The sequence below is a fragment of the Rhipicephalus microplus genome, chromosome 10 (genome assembly GCF_043290135.1).
Source record: "Rhipicephalus microplus isolate Deutch F79 chromosome 10, USDA_Rmic, whole genome shotgun sequence".
Classification (NCBI taxonomy): Eukaryota; Metazoa; Arthropoda; class Arachnida; order Ixodida; family Ixodidae; genus Rhipicephalus; species Rhipicephalus microplus.
In genome coordinates this window covers 56,638,678-56,653,363 of record NC_134709.1, presented here as the reverse complement: position 1 = coordinate 56,653,363, position 14,686 = coordinate 56,638,678, and the positions used below count along the sequence as shown (strand labels likewise).

At 48.1% G+C, this 14,686-nt stretch overlaps 1 protein-coding gene across 2 annotated transcripts in view; it reads right to left on the bottom strand.

Annotated features, from left to right (window-relative positions):
- The window catches only part of LOC119180764 (uncharacterized), a 78,051-nt gene that overhangs the window by 42,206 nt on the left and 21,159 nt on the right, over nt 1-14,686 (bottom strand). For both annotated transcript variants that reach the window (XM_075875688.1, XM_075875689.1), the window contains exon 8: nt 173-222. In XM_075875688.1, the coding sequence (XP_075731803.1) occupies nt 173-222 (50 nt within the window). The remainder of the gene's footprint in view (nt 1-172; nt 223-14,686) is intronic.

The following is a 14,686-nucleotide window of genomic DNA, read 5'->3' as shown; positions in this document are numbered from 1 at the left end:
AGAGGAAAAAGTCGAATAGAAGTAAAGGCAGGGAGGTTATCCAGGTCAGCAAAGACGAGAGAAGGGAAGGGGGAGATTATAATATAGGTAAAACAATGGAAAAAATTAGGACACCTAACGCAGCACACACACACACACATAAAAATGCTTATAGAGAAGAAGACCTTCGTACCATATCCGTAAGCAGTGTTTGATTCCTGACTCAGTGTACCAAGTGGTGTCCTGGACAATAGAATAAACACATTGGTATAATGCGATGCGCATCCGGCAATGAAAATTCGTTCATGAAACAAATGGCCCCATATCTGCATGTTTCACTGCGAATGTCATCGAAAGCCGACAGTTCTTTGTCTGAAGAGACTGAATATCACGTTGATTTGATGTCTGCGCGAGAAAATTGGTGAATAGGAGTCTGGAGGCGCTGCGTTAGAGTGCCTCAACGCGCAGCGAATGCAAACGAGCACGTCGAGGGGCTCGAGGCTGCATGAGACATGAGCGCCATCTGGCAGTCATCTTGAAAAACGAGAGGATGCCCTTTGATATAGAGCAGAGCACGCCTAGCTCGTACCCAGGCGCATTCAGCGGTATACCCTCACTCCAAGAGACGCCATCATTTGTTTGGAACTGCCAAGGCGCGCATCTCTAGCATGGATTGCAGTGGCTCTGGGAGTTTAAAATGCGAAAAAGCACCTGTTCACGCTTCGCCCGCTAATAAAATGTCATCTGGGTACCACTGCACTTAGTCTGATGCGACAATAACCAGCGTAAGAGGAAGAGATTGTTGGGCACTGCCTGTGAAGTTTACAGCGCATTGCGAGAATTGTGCTGGTGAGGCGTTTTGCGATTGCAAAGATTTCTGTCCACAACAAAAACGCTGAGCTCCGCCGCCTTAGGATACAATCGCAATCAACAGGAAAAACTACGAGCCCTGTGAAGTGTACGAGTAAGTCTACTTATTGCGTTTATTCAAGCGCGACTCCAGCTTTTCCACTTTACAGCAGCGATTTGAGTGCAGTATGCCTGTAGTATGCGGGACAAACTATTGCCGTGCTCTTTCTCAGGCCGCATGTCAATAATAGGGTATACGTATTTCGACTCATGCGTGGATGCACGCACCGCGCATGTTTAGTACAACTGTACCGACCTACTATCGCGATGCAAAGAAATGTGAACGAGGCGGAAAGTACGGCTTTCGACGCGGTCGAACTGCAGAAATACCTTGACTGTCACTAGGCGAATCTACATGTGCTTTCGGCTGGCGTCACCGAAGTATTTCAAAATCTTGTTCTGGCTGGCACTTTTGCACCACGTGTTCCGAGTGCCTGGCAGTACTGGCAGTTGATAGTAGTAGTAATAGACTTTTATTCAGCCAAATTTACAGGCCGAGCAATTCGATACACATGCGGTGCGTAAGTTGGAGCCAGATTCTAGCGCGATGTTTACGCCGGCATACAGCACAAATTCTGCCTTGTCAGAGCCAAGGCACGCCGCAGTTAACACTTCCTGCTATTCACATTTCTTTCAGTTGGATAATACGTACCTGATGAAGTCACTTCCGCAGTCTGCAATGCACGCGCTGCAGACATCTCAGACTGTCGAGGACGGTCTCCTCGACGTTTCACACGAAATCGGCAAAAAATTTTAGTAGAAGAATAACGCTAATCATGCTTACAGCCGGCCTCGGGTTGTGAAGTTTCGCGTTTGATTAGCAGAACGTCTGCTCGCGTGGCAGTTGAAAGTGTTGCTTTGCCGCGCATGCAACAGATGGCGCCACGCATTTTTTTATATGGCGGCGAGCACTGAGTTCGCTGTGTTCCGGTGTATAGCAAGCGCGCGGCGTGCACGCGCAATATTGGAGGTCATAATGTGTAGAATGCAAGGTGACGGATAGGCGCCACCACCGTATTGTCTTTGCAAAGCGTAGCACACACTTACTTCTTCGTGCATAGAGTTGCTGTGTCAGCGCAACGCAATAAACCCCGTGGTCCTCAGAATTACGTATGCCTTATTTAATACAATGAAACATGCTACAGTATACTGACATGTTGATGCTGTGCCTCAGATATGCGCCACGTTAGCTTTTTAATCGATTATACGCACAAGTATTTATGCAAAAACCAGAGCAATATTCGCGGGATCGAGCTGCCGATCTGGTTGTACTTTAGCCGTTTCGGGTGACAGAAGTCCACCGACCGGCAGACAGCCAGACCAAAATTCTTTAGCCAAGAAAGGCCTTTAAACAGTTCTTTAAAACAGTTCTTTAAAAAGGTCTTTAAAAGAGTTATACTGTTATGGACCACTGCAATTTTCGCCAATAGTCGAAGCCTCAGATACCTTGAATTTCTAGAGGGGCTCGGCCATTGTTAGCCTCAACTAGTCTCAGGATGACAGATCAGGCGCGGTCACGGCAGAAACGGAAATAATAAACCTTTGTGTCAGTGTAAAGAGGCCTTCGAAGAAAGCAGCTTCAGCGTTTATTTCAGCATATGCGTGATTTCAATTTGTGCACTATTTAAATAGATCATGTATACACAAAAATACTACATTTTATGTTTCATGTAAGTTGTGTCCTTGTTATTTTCTGTAGTCACCCTGTATTCACTTTTCTGTACTCTCTTGCCGAGGTGCCTGCATGTGATGTGCCTGCATGTGAGGTTTGAAATGCGTGATGTTCCGAAAGTTGCACCAGATTGCACCAATGTTTCCTTGAAAACAGAATGATTTTGTTGCATCTTACGCGCAACCGACACCACTCGCTTCAGAAATACAATAAGGCACGGAATCAATCGGACTCGCCTTAACCTAGTTAACACCCTTGGTGCAGAGATGCTTGTTCACATAGTGGAGGAGTGAGGCCGCTGTAGTGTGCTTAATCGGCTAAGTTTACCTTCTACTAAAAACCTTGCAGGAGGGTAATTTTGATTTGCCTTCCTCAGAATTAATTAATAATAAATTGTTTTATGTCGGAGTTCAGCACGGCTGCGCTGACGTATTTCTGCCATGGGTATGTCTTAGTAAAGTAGGGGCTAAGAGATTGCAAAGAAAAAAATGCGTAAACGAATATTCCCGCAACGCAGCGTTGAACAAATGAACTTTCGCTTAGCATCACGAACCACTAAGCAACGGAGCACACTTTGACAAGCTTGCTAACGGCAAGATATTTATATGCGCTATATACCGTTGGCGAACCTCGGAGATTCTCAGCTCTACAACATTTTCGTTATATGTAGCAAGATTGCTCAATGGGCTCACGTTGGTTGGGCGCCTACCGCATTTCTTTGAGCGCGCTCCTCCACGGGGCATGGTCTCTTCTGCGCGCGCTTATCAGATAAGACTCGTGACTCAAGAGAGCACGAAGGTCACTTCGCTCGATGCCGCGGCTGCGTTCATGAAAGGGGCATGCTGCTCACACACTATGAAGTATGAATTATGACACTTGTTCGCGCTCGTTCTGTGTATAATTGTGCGTTCGTTCCGTGCATTTTTTTGCTGTTCGAGTAGCGTGTCGAGCGGAGACAGTCGTTTGCTCACGCTCGTTCTGTGTATGCTCATTTCATGCGTCTGTTTTGTATGAGCTGAGGGTAATGAGGAGTGCTTGTTACGAGTTGAATCCTATATGACCGTGCGAAAGCAGCGTTTCCGTTTGTGTGAGGCAAATGGTAGTTCATTGTTAAATCTGATTATCCTGGGCATGCCTCACCGAGCAAGAAGGTTCTTGAGGATCTGCGCACTATGATTCGAGCTGCATGTCGTTCTTCGCATGGAACAAATTTGTTGCTGTAACGTTCACTCCTTTGCCCTTGTGGCAAAACAATGCGAAACGAACGCTCAAATATCTCGGTGAAGATACGTTCGTCTTTTGTCAGTTTATACCAATTTCTAAAGAAAGGAATCAGCCATGCTTTTTTTGTTCTGGTTGATCATCTTCTCCTTTTGTAACATCCCTTATCTGCCATTTTGAGTCGAAGAGAAGCGTGCTCTACCTTATTATTTGTCATTCTTTGGAGAAACCTGGTAGCAGCTGCACACATAAAGTAGGGGTTACTTTGTTGATGCCGTGGCTGAATATTAAAAGGTATGCTGAGTCTCCAACGATGGCTTGAAGTATTGATCGACCCACTCGATAAGCGATTTGTGTAAAAAAAGGCTGTTTTTCTATTCACTATCAACTGTCAATTTAGACACGTCACTTCGAGGCTGCATATAGACACTCGCTACTTCTTCTCTCCCAATGCGAGGGAAACGGTCGTCATTCAGGGTGCTGTCGAAGTGAATGGTAGATGCGCTCTTTGGTGCGTCGGTTTCGATTTCGCCAGCTAAATTGGCCACATTGCATCGCTCCGCGGTGATTACCAGTGGCCGCTTTTCCAAAACTTCAAAGTTGCTATGGACTATTCGTAGGAAGGGCTTGAATATGCCCATTCGACTCGAGTGGCTATTACTACCGGTTAAAAAGGTAATCGCGTTAATTTCTATAATTACTGCCGTGATTAATGTTTGTACCCATCCGAAGATGCCTTCTGCCACAGAAAGGCAACCCCGCAAGTAGCACGCAAATACCTGCTTTCTGTAATTTTCAAAGAATATTGGACAAATTTCCTGAAATACCCTGTATAGTGGATACCTTGCATGGTCTGGGCCGGACAATGGACAACGCACAACGGGCAAGCCTAAACCCTAAATAGACTATCAGATAGTTGGGCTTACCTCGGGTCGTACGCCCGCATTGCTTCGTCCATGGCCCGGCGTGACGTGCTGTGACAAAATGATGAGACTGGGAGACGGATACTTCCGGATAGGGCGTGCAGTAACTTAAACAGGAGCGTTGAGTGGGCTCATCCCTGGGTCGCAGGAAACGTGCTTTCGTACTTGACGATGTCCTTAAAACGTTTCATGTTTCATTTGCAGGTTTCATAACAGTGCGCTCCATACATGCGTGAATGTAATTAAACTGGCGGACAATCGAGTCCAGGAAAGCAGAGAGAGAGCCGAGTGAGATATAAAGCAAGCAGGACGTGTGTGTCTTTTTTTAGCACTCCCATTGTTTCGTCCATCGTAACTCTGTGCTCTTTCGCGTGCAGACCCTTTAAGGCTTATAAATGGTGCGTCAGAGAGGCCACCGGAAGAAAACGCAGGAGCAGGACACCATCGCGGCAACCCCGGCATCTACATCAGTTTCCACGCAGCAGGAGCAACAGGCACAGCTGAATTCTGCACGCTCTAAGAAGAAATTCCGTCCTCAGGGGGACAGCAGCCATGACATTGCGACCTTCTCCCAGGCTCCGAGTGAAGAGAGAGAGTGAACGCTGGATCTTGCGCCTCTCCTGCCACGGCCTTGGCTTCCTGCGAAGAACTCCCACTCGCAGAACCACCCTCTTATTCTCTCTCCCAACCGAAACGGCGGCCATGCAAACAGCGTTCTTCCCAAGTGCGCTCATGCCCTCACTACGTGTCCTCATCTGATCCATCAAGATCTCCAAGCAGTTAGAGGTTTCAATTCTAAGTGACCGGGCAGCCATAATCTTTCGACTTGTCAGGAAGAAGGCCAACTTTCTGGCGGTATCAAAAACACGATCGACGCTTTTGTCTTGAGATTACCTGCCACCCAACGTGTACGCGTGAACTTCAAGCGCAACTTGGTTGCAGTTGACATGCAACTCACTGCCAATCTGACCGTCCTGTTCTAAGTTAAGACGATCTGCGAGACTGAAGTCTGGGCTATGCAACTGGACCTGTACTCCTCTGTTGACGTGATGTTCGGAATGGACCAGTCGATCCTGTTCTAAAACCTAGCCACCAACATCGCTTCATCAGAACCTCTTGTGACCGATGTTCGCAGAGGCAATTGCCTCAACCTAAATTCTGCGGGAACCAATATCCCCTTTTGAAATCCTGTTTTATAACGAAAGGCGCCGTGTTTGTTTACGCCAGCCCCGGTCTTTAAAGTGTTTCTGTAGCGGCCACGTCAGGCACGCAACTGCCACCTGCTCGCGAGACGAACGGTACCTGCGCTGTGGCGTCAAGCACACCCCAGGACCATCTGCAACTGAACACCATGCTACATCTACTGTAGCGGAAAACATTCAGCAAATGAGCCGCGCTGCTCTTCATGGCACCTCCAGCGCAAGACCCTGGTGATCATGACCTCATCTTACGGCACCATGATTCGTCGCCAAGCCACGGATCATGCCAGGACCCCTGGGAGCAGTGCGACGATAGCGAAGGGCCACTCTTTCTGGATGCGCTCGCAAGAACTGGCGGTACGGCCTCAGAAGCCACCCTGCCAGCTATATTGAGTGCCCCCGTCATCTCCACAAACACGACAACGACATCGCTCTCTTCCATGACTCAGCCGGCGTCTGCCACCGTCACCACAAACTCGATGGTGACACAGACACCGCGTGCTTCCTCGCAACCGCCGGCTTCTGCTGCTGTCTCCAAGAGTGCGACGATGACACCACCCGCTTCTTCAACCCCGCCGGGCCTGCTGGCCTTTTGACGTTGATGGGCAAAATGATAACCGTACTCGTTGCGGCACTTCGTTAGGTGGTCAAGAGCATCCCAAACGACTGCCCGGAACGGCAGTATTGTGATGCGTCTCTGCTCGCATACAATTCCATGACACCTTAGGATTAGTCTTTTGAAGCGGTGCCACCACCGAGGCCAATAATATCTTCATTGTGAGTTCCGAAGATCTCATTCTTCTTACCGCCCGTGTTAAATCACGCGTCTCACTGTGCCTTGGTTTTCTTGGTGGCTTTCCCAGTCGGCTGCGCGTTGCGTTGGTTGAAGCACGTCCTGAGAGAGGCAGATCGATGTAGTCATGTTTTCCAATCTTTCGTCTATTACCTTCTTCTTATCGATTCTATTTCCGCTACCTCATTACTGTGCCGACCTGTTGAGGTGTCATCTTAAGAACAGACAGTTGCCGGCGGAATTTTTTTCTTTCATAGCGACTTAAGAGAAAAGTAAAAGGGACATTATGTTTGATTTTTATAGTGATGTTATGGTTTGCCCCTCAATTCAAGTTATTCCTGCGAACAGCTGAAACGGTAGAGCATCGGACTCGTAATTCAAGAGCTGCGAGTTTGTATCCCACCGATGGAGAAGGCATTTTTCGCCCACTTCAATAGGAAAAATACACTAACCGTGATACTAACTTTAATAAATTTATTTTATTGTATATTTAATAATAATAATAATAATAATAATAATAATAATAATAATAATAATAATAATAATAATAATAATAATAATAATAATAATAATAATAATAATAATAATAATAATAATAATAATAATAATAATATTATTATGTTTGTAATTATTATTAAAATAAATTATACATAAAAATATAATTAAAATATTTAAATTATTATTATAATTAAATTATAATTCAAATATAATTATAATATTTATTATTATTATCATTATTATTATTATTATTATTATTATTATTATTATTATTATTATTGTTATTATTATTACTATTATTATTATTGTTATTATTATTACTATTATTATTATTTGAACGCTCTGCGGCTTCCGCCAGGCCACAAGGGATCCAGAATCCTCAACATCATTTTTTTGGGGAGTGTCAACGAGGTTGCAATCGATATGATTATGAGGGGCCATGGAGTGAAGGGATCCAAGAAGGTCGATCACTTGGTGTTTGTCAATGTGCTCGGACATCGCATGGAACGCAGGCCCCTAGCGTTTTGCTTCTGGCGCCTTGCCACTGCGTGGCCGGTATCTGAATCACGATTGTGGGTCAGTCTCTAAGTACCATGACTACTGTTCCACCAAGAGAGACGCACCTCCATTCTTTTCGATGTGGGTGAGAACAATCACACCACACTTAAGAAATCACAAAAAGTACACCTTCTCCTAAAAGAGAAAACCATGTGGGGATGTGAAGCAGTGCTCGAAAGCGCATGTGTTTCCATTTGTACGTTTCCGTGTGTTTCATTTGTGTTTGGAGTTGTGCATATGTTGTGTACAACAAATTTGATGCCCCTCCCACTTGGGTGAAGTATCACGTGTGCGCGCGCTGCAAAGTAAATACCCAATGCTGCTAGGAGACTGCAACGGTGCGAGCGCGCGCAACATTATAAATATACGAGCACACAGCTGTGGCGAAAAAAAATGTGGTAGGGGGAACGGGAGAGGTAAAACGAAGTAGTGGCAGCGCTTCGCCGGCTTCCGCCTCTCACCTCCTCACGGTCACACGAGGAGGACAGCGCTCTCCAACCTCTTCTCCCTCAATCGAGGTGAAGTAGATATCTGACGCATGCGCAGTGAAGAACGGACAGTCGTCGAGAGACGGACACAGCCCCGAGCAAAAGCTGCTCAGCATCTAAAAATGTTTCTTCTGGTTTCCTTGACTTCATTACCGGTGGTTTCATTAGTTGTGCGCTGCAGGGTTCGCATGGTCTTTCTGCTGAGGAAATGATGCCGGCTGGTCGAACTTCAAAAACTTAATATTAACACTAAAATAACGCAAAAGCTACATGATACACCAGTGCGGGAACGCGCACTGCCCATATTACCTTCACCTCCACGGGGCACACCATTCCCGAACGCACAGTGGTCAGTTGCCGACTGACCAGGCCGCACCACGGCTGCTGCTCTTGAAGCCCGCGAGTGGTCCATGCGCATCACTGGTGCGCAGCAGGTGTTACGCAAGCCGTTTGATAGGCGTGATTCCCACAGTACATAACAGAAACCAAGTGCCTCAGAGAATTTCCCTCCCTTCATGTATATTGAACGGGTAATACACGGAAGACACGCGATCAGACGTGCTCCGACGTGTTTCGAATGTGTATTTCCCGGGAAGGCAACCATTTCACATGAGGTTACGAGAGACACCTAACCACAATGCCATTTCATTGGGTAGCGTAGACGGATTTTCATTGCAAAAACACTTCATTGGCTTTTTCATCGATACTATATATTGTCGCGGTTCAACGTAAGCAGTGCACCGAGACGTTGAGCCGAGAACTGATGGCGTGTGTTTTTATGCTGGAGCCAAGAGCGGGCGAGCAAAACAAAAGCACGTCGTCTTCTTCAGTCCCCCTTTTCACGAGCTGTTGGCGCGCACATCGTCTTCGTTCTTTGTTTCGGGTGCGGCATTTGCCTCCCCTTAAAAGAGCATCGCCCCGATGCTATAGCTGAGAAAGTAATTCGCGCATGAAGTCACTTTGTAGAAGCGATGGTGCCTCGCGGAGTCACTCGCCGACGTATGGCTTAATGCGCACTACGTGCACAAGCTCAGGTCGGTGCTGACAACGCCTTGAACAGTTTGATCTATCCGGGACGACTTCATAGGTAACGTCACTTAGTCGTCGCACCATTCGATAAGGTCCGAAATGCCTTCTGTGCAATTTCTCGGATAGTCCCCGTCTTCGTACAGGCGTCCACACCCATACCCTGTCCCCGGTTTCGTACGTTACAGGTGTATGACGTTGGTTATAGCGGCCTGCGTCGTACTCTTGCTGTTGGTATATTCGCAGACATGCGAGCTGCCTGGCTTCCTCTGCGCGTTGAGTAAACGCGTCAGCACTCGTTTCGTGTTCATCGCATTCGTGTGGCAGCATCGCGTCTAACATCGTTCTTACTTCTCGTCAATGAACAAGGCTGAATGGGGTCATCCGTGTGGTTTCTTGTTTCGCAGTATTGTATGCGAACGTTATGTAAAGGAGAATCTCGTCCCAGTTTTTGTGATCGATGTACACATACATTGAATGCATGTCTTCCAGAGTTTGGTTGAGCAGCTCGGTCACCTCGTTGGTTTGTGGACGGTAGGCTGTGGACTTAGGTACGATGAAGAGTACCGCTGAGCACCAACACATTATCTAGAAGCGTGGCCGTGATTTCGGTTCCGCGAACTGTTATAACAATCGATGGCACACCGTGTCACAGCACAATGTTCTCTATGAAGAATCGGGCCACCTCCTCTGCTGTGCCTCTTTGGAAGGTTTTTGTCGTGGCGTAGCGAGTAAGGTAGTCGGTCGCCACTATAACTCAGCGGTTACCAGCAGTAGAGGTGGTAACAGCGCCCAAAAGGTCCATTCCGATCTGGTCAAATGGCGTTGTCGGGATCTGGACAGGGTGTAGCTAACCGGCTCGTTTCGTTGGAGGTGACTTGCACCGCTGGCAATCGAGGCAGGTCCGAACATGAATGCTCACGGCAGCGGTGAGTCTAGGCCAGTAATATCTCCCTCGAACTCTGCTCAGTGTGCACGTGAAGTCTGAATGTCCAGATGTTACCTCGTTGAAGCACGCTTGCAACACCTCAGAACGAAGAGTGGTAGGGACGACAAGCAGGTAGGTGGACCCGTCTGACGAGAAGTTCATTTTGTAAAGGACATTGTTTCGCAGACAGAACGACGATAGTCCTCTTGTAAAGGCTTTGGGTGCATTCTGGCTTCGTCCTTCTAAATAATTAATTAAGCCAAGTAGCTCAGGATTGTCATGCTGGTGATCTGCGATGGTTGACGTGTCGAGGATTCCGAGGAACGCTGTCTCTTCATCAAAAGCAGCAGCCGACTCTATTGGTGATCGAGATAGGCAGTCGGCGTCCGTGTGTCGTTTCCCCGACTTATACACCATCGTTATATCAAACTCCTGTAGTCTAAGGCTCCAGCGTGCCAATCGCCCGGAAGGATCTTTCAGACTTGTTAACCAACACAACGAATGGTGGTCACTGATAACCTTGAATGGGCGGCCGCACAGGTGTGGGCGAAATTTCATAACTACCCACACCACGGCGAGGCATTCCTTTTCAGTGGTCGAGTAATTTGCTTCTGTGCGTGACAAAGTTCTGCATGCGTAAGCGATCACTCTTTCCTCGTCGTCCTGGTGCTGCACAAGCACAGCTCCGAGGCCAACATTGCTGGCGTCAGTATGGAGCCCTGTTGGGGCTGTGTCATCAAAATGGGCAAGCACGGGGGTCGTCTGTAGACGTTGCCGCAAGTCATTGAAAGCATCTTCCTGTTCGTCGCCCCAAACAAATGCAACGTCATTCCTCGTGAGACAAGTTAAAGGTGACGCAATGCGCGCAAAATCTGGAATAAACCGCCGATAATATGCACAGAGACCCAGAAAACGCCTCATTGCCTTTTTATCTGATGGTGTTGGAAACTGTTCGACGGCGGCAACTTTTTCGCGGTCTGGACAAACTCCTGCGTAACTGACGACATGGCCAAGAAACTGCAGTTCCTCAAAGCAGAAGTGACATTTCTCCGGCTTGAGCGTCAGGACTGCGTCTCGTATGGCCTGCAAGACCATTTGCAATTGTTCAAGGTGTTCGTCAAACGTTGTAGAAAACACAATGACGTCGTCATGGTATACTAGGCAGGTTCTTCATTTAAGGCCAGAGAGAACGGTATCCATGAGATGCTGGAAGGTAGCAGGCGCGGAGCACAAGCCAAATGGTAAAATCTTAAATTCGTACAGTCCGTCTGGCGTCACGAAAGCGGTGTTTTCACGATCCCTGGGGTCTACTTCAATTTGCCAATATCCGCTCTTTAAGTCCATGGAAGAGAAGTAACGTGCGGGGAAGCGGGTATAAGTCCTTTTTTGTAACCTGATTTAGCTTTCGATAGTCCACACAGAAACGCAGGCTGCCGTCCTTCTTTTTCACCAGAACAACAGGTGATGCCCAGGGGCTTTTCGACGGTTGAATGACGTCGTCTTCAAGCATTTTTGTTACCTGCTGTTCTATCGCTTCTCGTTTTTTTGAAGCCACACGGTACGGATTTTGATGGATTGGTCAAGCCGTGTCCTCTGTGATGTTTCGGTGCTTGGTAAAGGACGTCCGGCCAACTTTCGAGGTCGATGCAAAACAGTCGTGGAACTCGTCTAGCAGCACAAGCAGGCGTTTCCGCTGTTGCTGAGTTAAAGTAGGGCTGACGTCAAGGTTAGGTGCTAGGTCACGTGGGTCTTGTGCACGTGTTGCTTCGAGTGCTGAAAAGCAGTCACAAACATCTGCGATCTCATCGAAATGTGCCAACGTTGTGCCTTTTGGAAGGTGCCGTCGCTCGGAGGTAAAATTGGTCAACAGCAAGTTCCTTCGGCCATCGGTGACATTGACTATTCCTTGTGCTACGGAAATGCGGTGTGTGAAAAGCAGCCAGGTTAGTTGGTCGGCGACTCCTTCACCGTCGAACGGTACGTCACATGCTACTGAAACGAGGCAACATGATCGAGGCGGCACGACTATATTGTGGTATTTGAGACGAAAGGATTTGTGCTCTGGTGATGTAGGATCAGTCAGACGAGCACTCTCGTAAAATGAAACCACGCGGTCCGGGATCTTGATTATTGCACCATGCTCACTGAGAAAGTCCGTTCCTATAATTAAATCTTTGCAGCACTCTGGGAGAACAATGAAAGTCGCGACGAAAGAAGAATTTCCTATGCTGATTCTTGCTGTGCATCTTTCAGTAGGGAGCAGCAATTGACCACCCGCTGTTCTTATATGTGGTCCTGTCCATGGCGTTTTTACTTTTCTAAGATGATCAGTCAGCTTGTGACTTATTATGGAAAAATCAGCACCCGTATCGACTAGGGCTGTCACTTGCTCTCCATCAATAATTACATTGAGGTTGGCGCTCACCATTTCGTCGTTGTTAATATTCGTCGGCGTCGAGTCGTTCTGTAGCGGCAGTACTGGGGACCTTCTATCGTCTTGTGGTCGGGCTGCGACCTTACCCCAAGAGGTCGCCGCCTTTAGTTTCCCCGGCAAGGGCTGGGCGACCTTGTTCCCCGAAGGCCAGCAAAATTACGTCGATTCGGTGACGATGTCTGAGCAGGGGATGGAGAGCGTGATCTGTGGGCGGAATTGGGCTGGCGATTAGGAGGCGACTCGTGATAGGGAGACCACGTTGTGGAAGGTCCTCGAAAACCAGGGTCGTCAAGGCGAACAATGTAGTCGTCGTTGGCACGGCGACCGTCGTGCCCTGGCCGAGACGGGCGAAGCGATGTGTCGCGGTACCAACAATAGCGAGCTATATGGCCGGCACCACCACACTTGAAGCAGAGAGGGCGCTGATTGACGGTGCGCCAAGCGTCCGTTCTGCGAAATTGTGGGCGTCTTATGTCCTCTCGTGGTGGCGAGTAAGGCGCGGCAAGTGATGGCTGGTGGCATGGAGACATAGGAAACATGGGCCGACGTCTGAAAGCCTCCTGCAATGGTTGCGACGAAGGTGCGGCTGTAAGTGGCTGGTAGTATGATGTAATAGGCGGGACGGGTGGTGGACGGCGTACAGCGTCGGCGTAACTCAGTTGACGCTGATCGCGGCCGAGATCAGCTGCTGAAAAAGCGTGCCTAAGTTCGTCACGAACGACTGCGGCAACGGCGGTCACTGGTGTATCCACTGGAGGGGTCCAAAGCTTCTGAATTTCTTCTCGGACTCTGATCAGGTCACGTAGGGAGCCCTGATTGTCCAGAGTGACTGAAGCGGCGTTGATTGGGGTGGTATTGGATGAGCGATCATATTGCCTCAATCTTTGGTGCAGAGCACGCTCAATGGCAGTGGCTTCTCTTATAAAATCGGCCATGGTAGTTGGGGCATTGCGCACAAGTCCAGTGAACAGTTTTCACGCCGCGCATAAGGTAGCGCAACTTCTTCTCCTCGGACATGTTGGGATCAGCCCGACGACAGAGGCGCGTCACGTCTTCAGCAAACATTGCCACAGTTTCATTCTGTTTTTGAAGCCTTAACTAGAGCAACTGCTGAGCCCGCTCTCGACGGTCGACGCTAGCAAAGGCGTCAATAAGCTGCTGACGAAACTCATCCCATGTGGATATACGGCCTTTTCGATTCTCAAGCCACGTGTGAGCGGTGCCATCGAGAGTGAAGTACGTGCGGGCGAGCTTCTGTTGAGCATTCCACTGGTTGATGTCGGCAACGCGTTCGTAATGCTCAAGCCAATCTTCAACATCTTCATGTGGGGCACCACAGAAGCGATCAGGCACAAGCGGCTGAAGAAGTGTTACCTGGGCTGGATTGGAAACGAGGCTGCCTTGTATCCCTTGGACCAACTGTGGCTGGCTAGCGGAGGCCATTGATAGAGGTACGTAATGCCTGGTAGAATGTTCGTCGAAGGAGGTCAGCTCAGGAGATAGGCCTAGCAACCACCGACTGAAGCGGTGCACGGGTGTCGTAACAGGTGGCTGCGTGTCGGGACTTGATGAACGGCTCCCAGATGGGGTGTTGAGCACCGGCAGGCTTGCAACTCAGTGCCTCCACCAGTGTCGCGGTTCAACGTAAGCAGTGCACCGAGACGTTGAGTCCGAGAACTGACAGCGTGTGTTTTTATGCAGGAGCCAAGAGCAGGCGAGCAAAACAAAAGAACATCGTCTTCTTCAGTCCCCTTTTTCACGAGCTGTTGGCGCGCACATCGTCTTCGTTTTTCGTTTCAGGTGCGGCAATATTATTTGCAAAACTGCCTATTGTTCTATTAGTGCAGTAATTCTCACAATATGGCTGCTAATGATGCGCAGCTTTTACAAGTGAAAGGCTAGAACTTTTTTCCGGTTACCTCCGAAGGGCAACATGATGCGATACAAATAGACAATCAATTCTCGTAAACTTCCATTCCCTGATAACAAATATATATATACCTGTACGCAAGTACGGTCTTATACATGCCAGTAAAAAGAAGCTTGAATAAAAAAAGA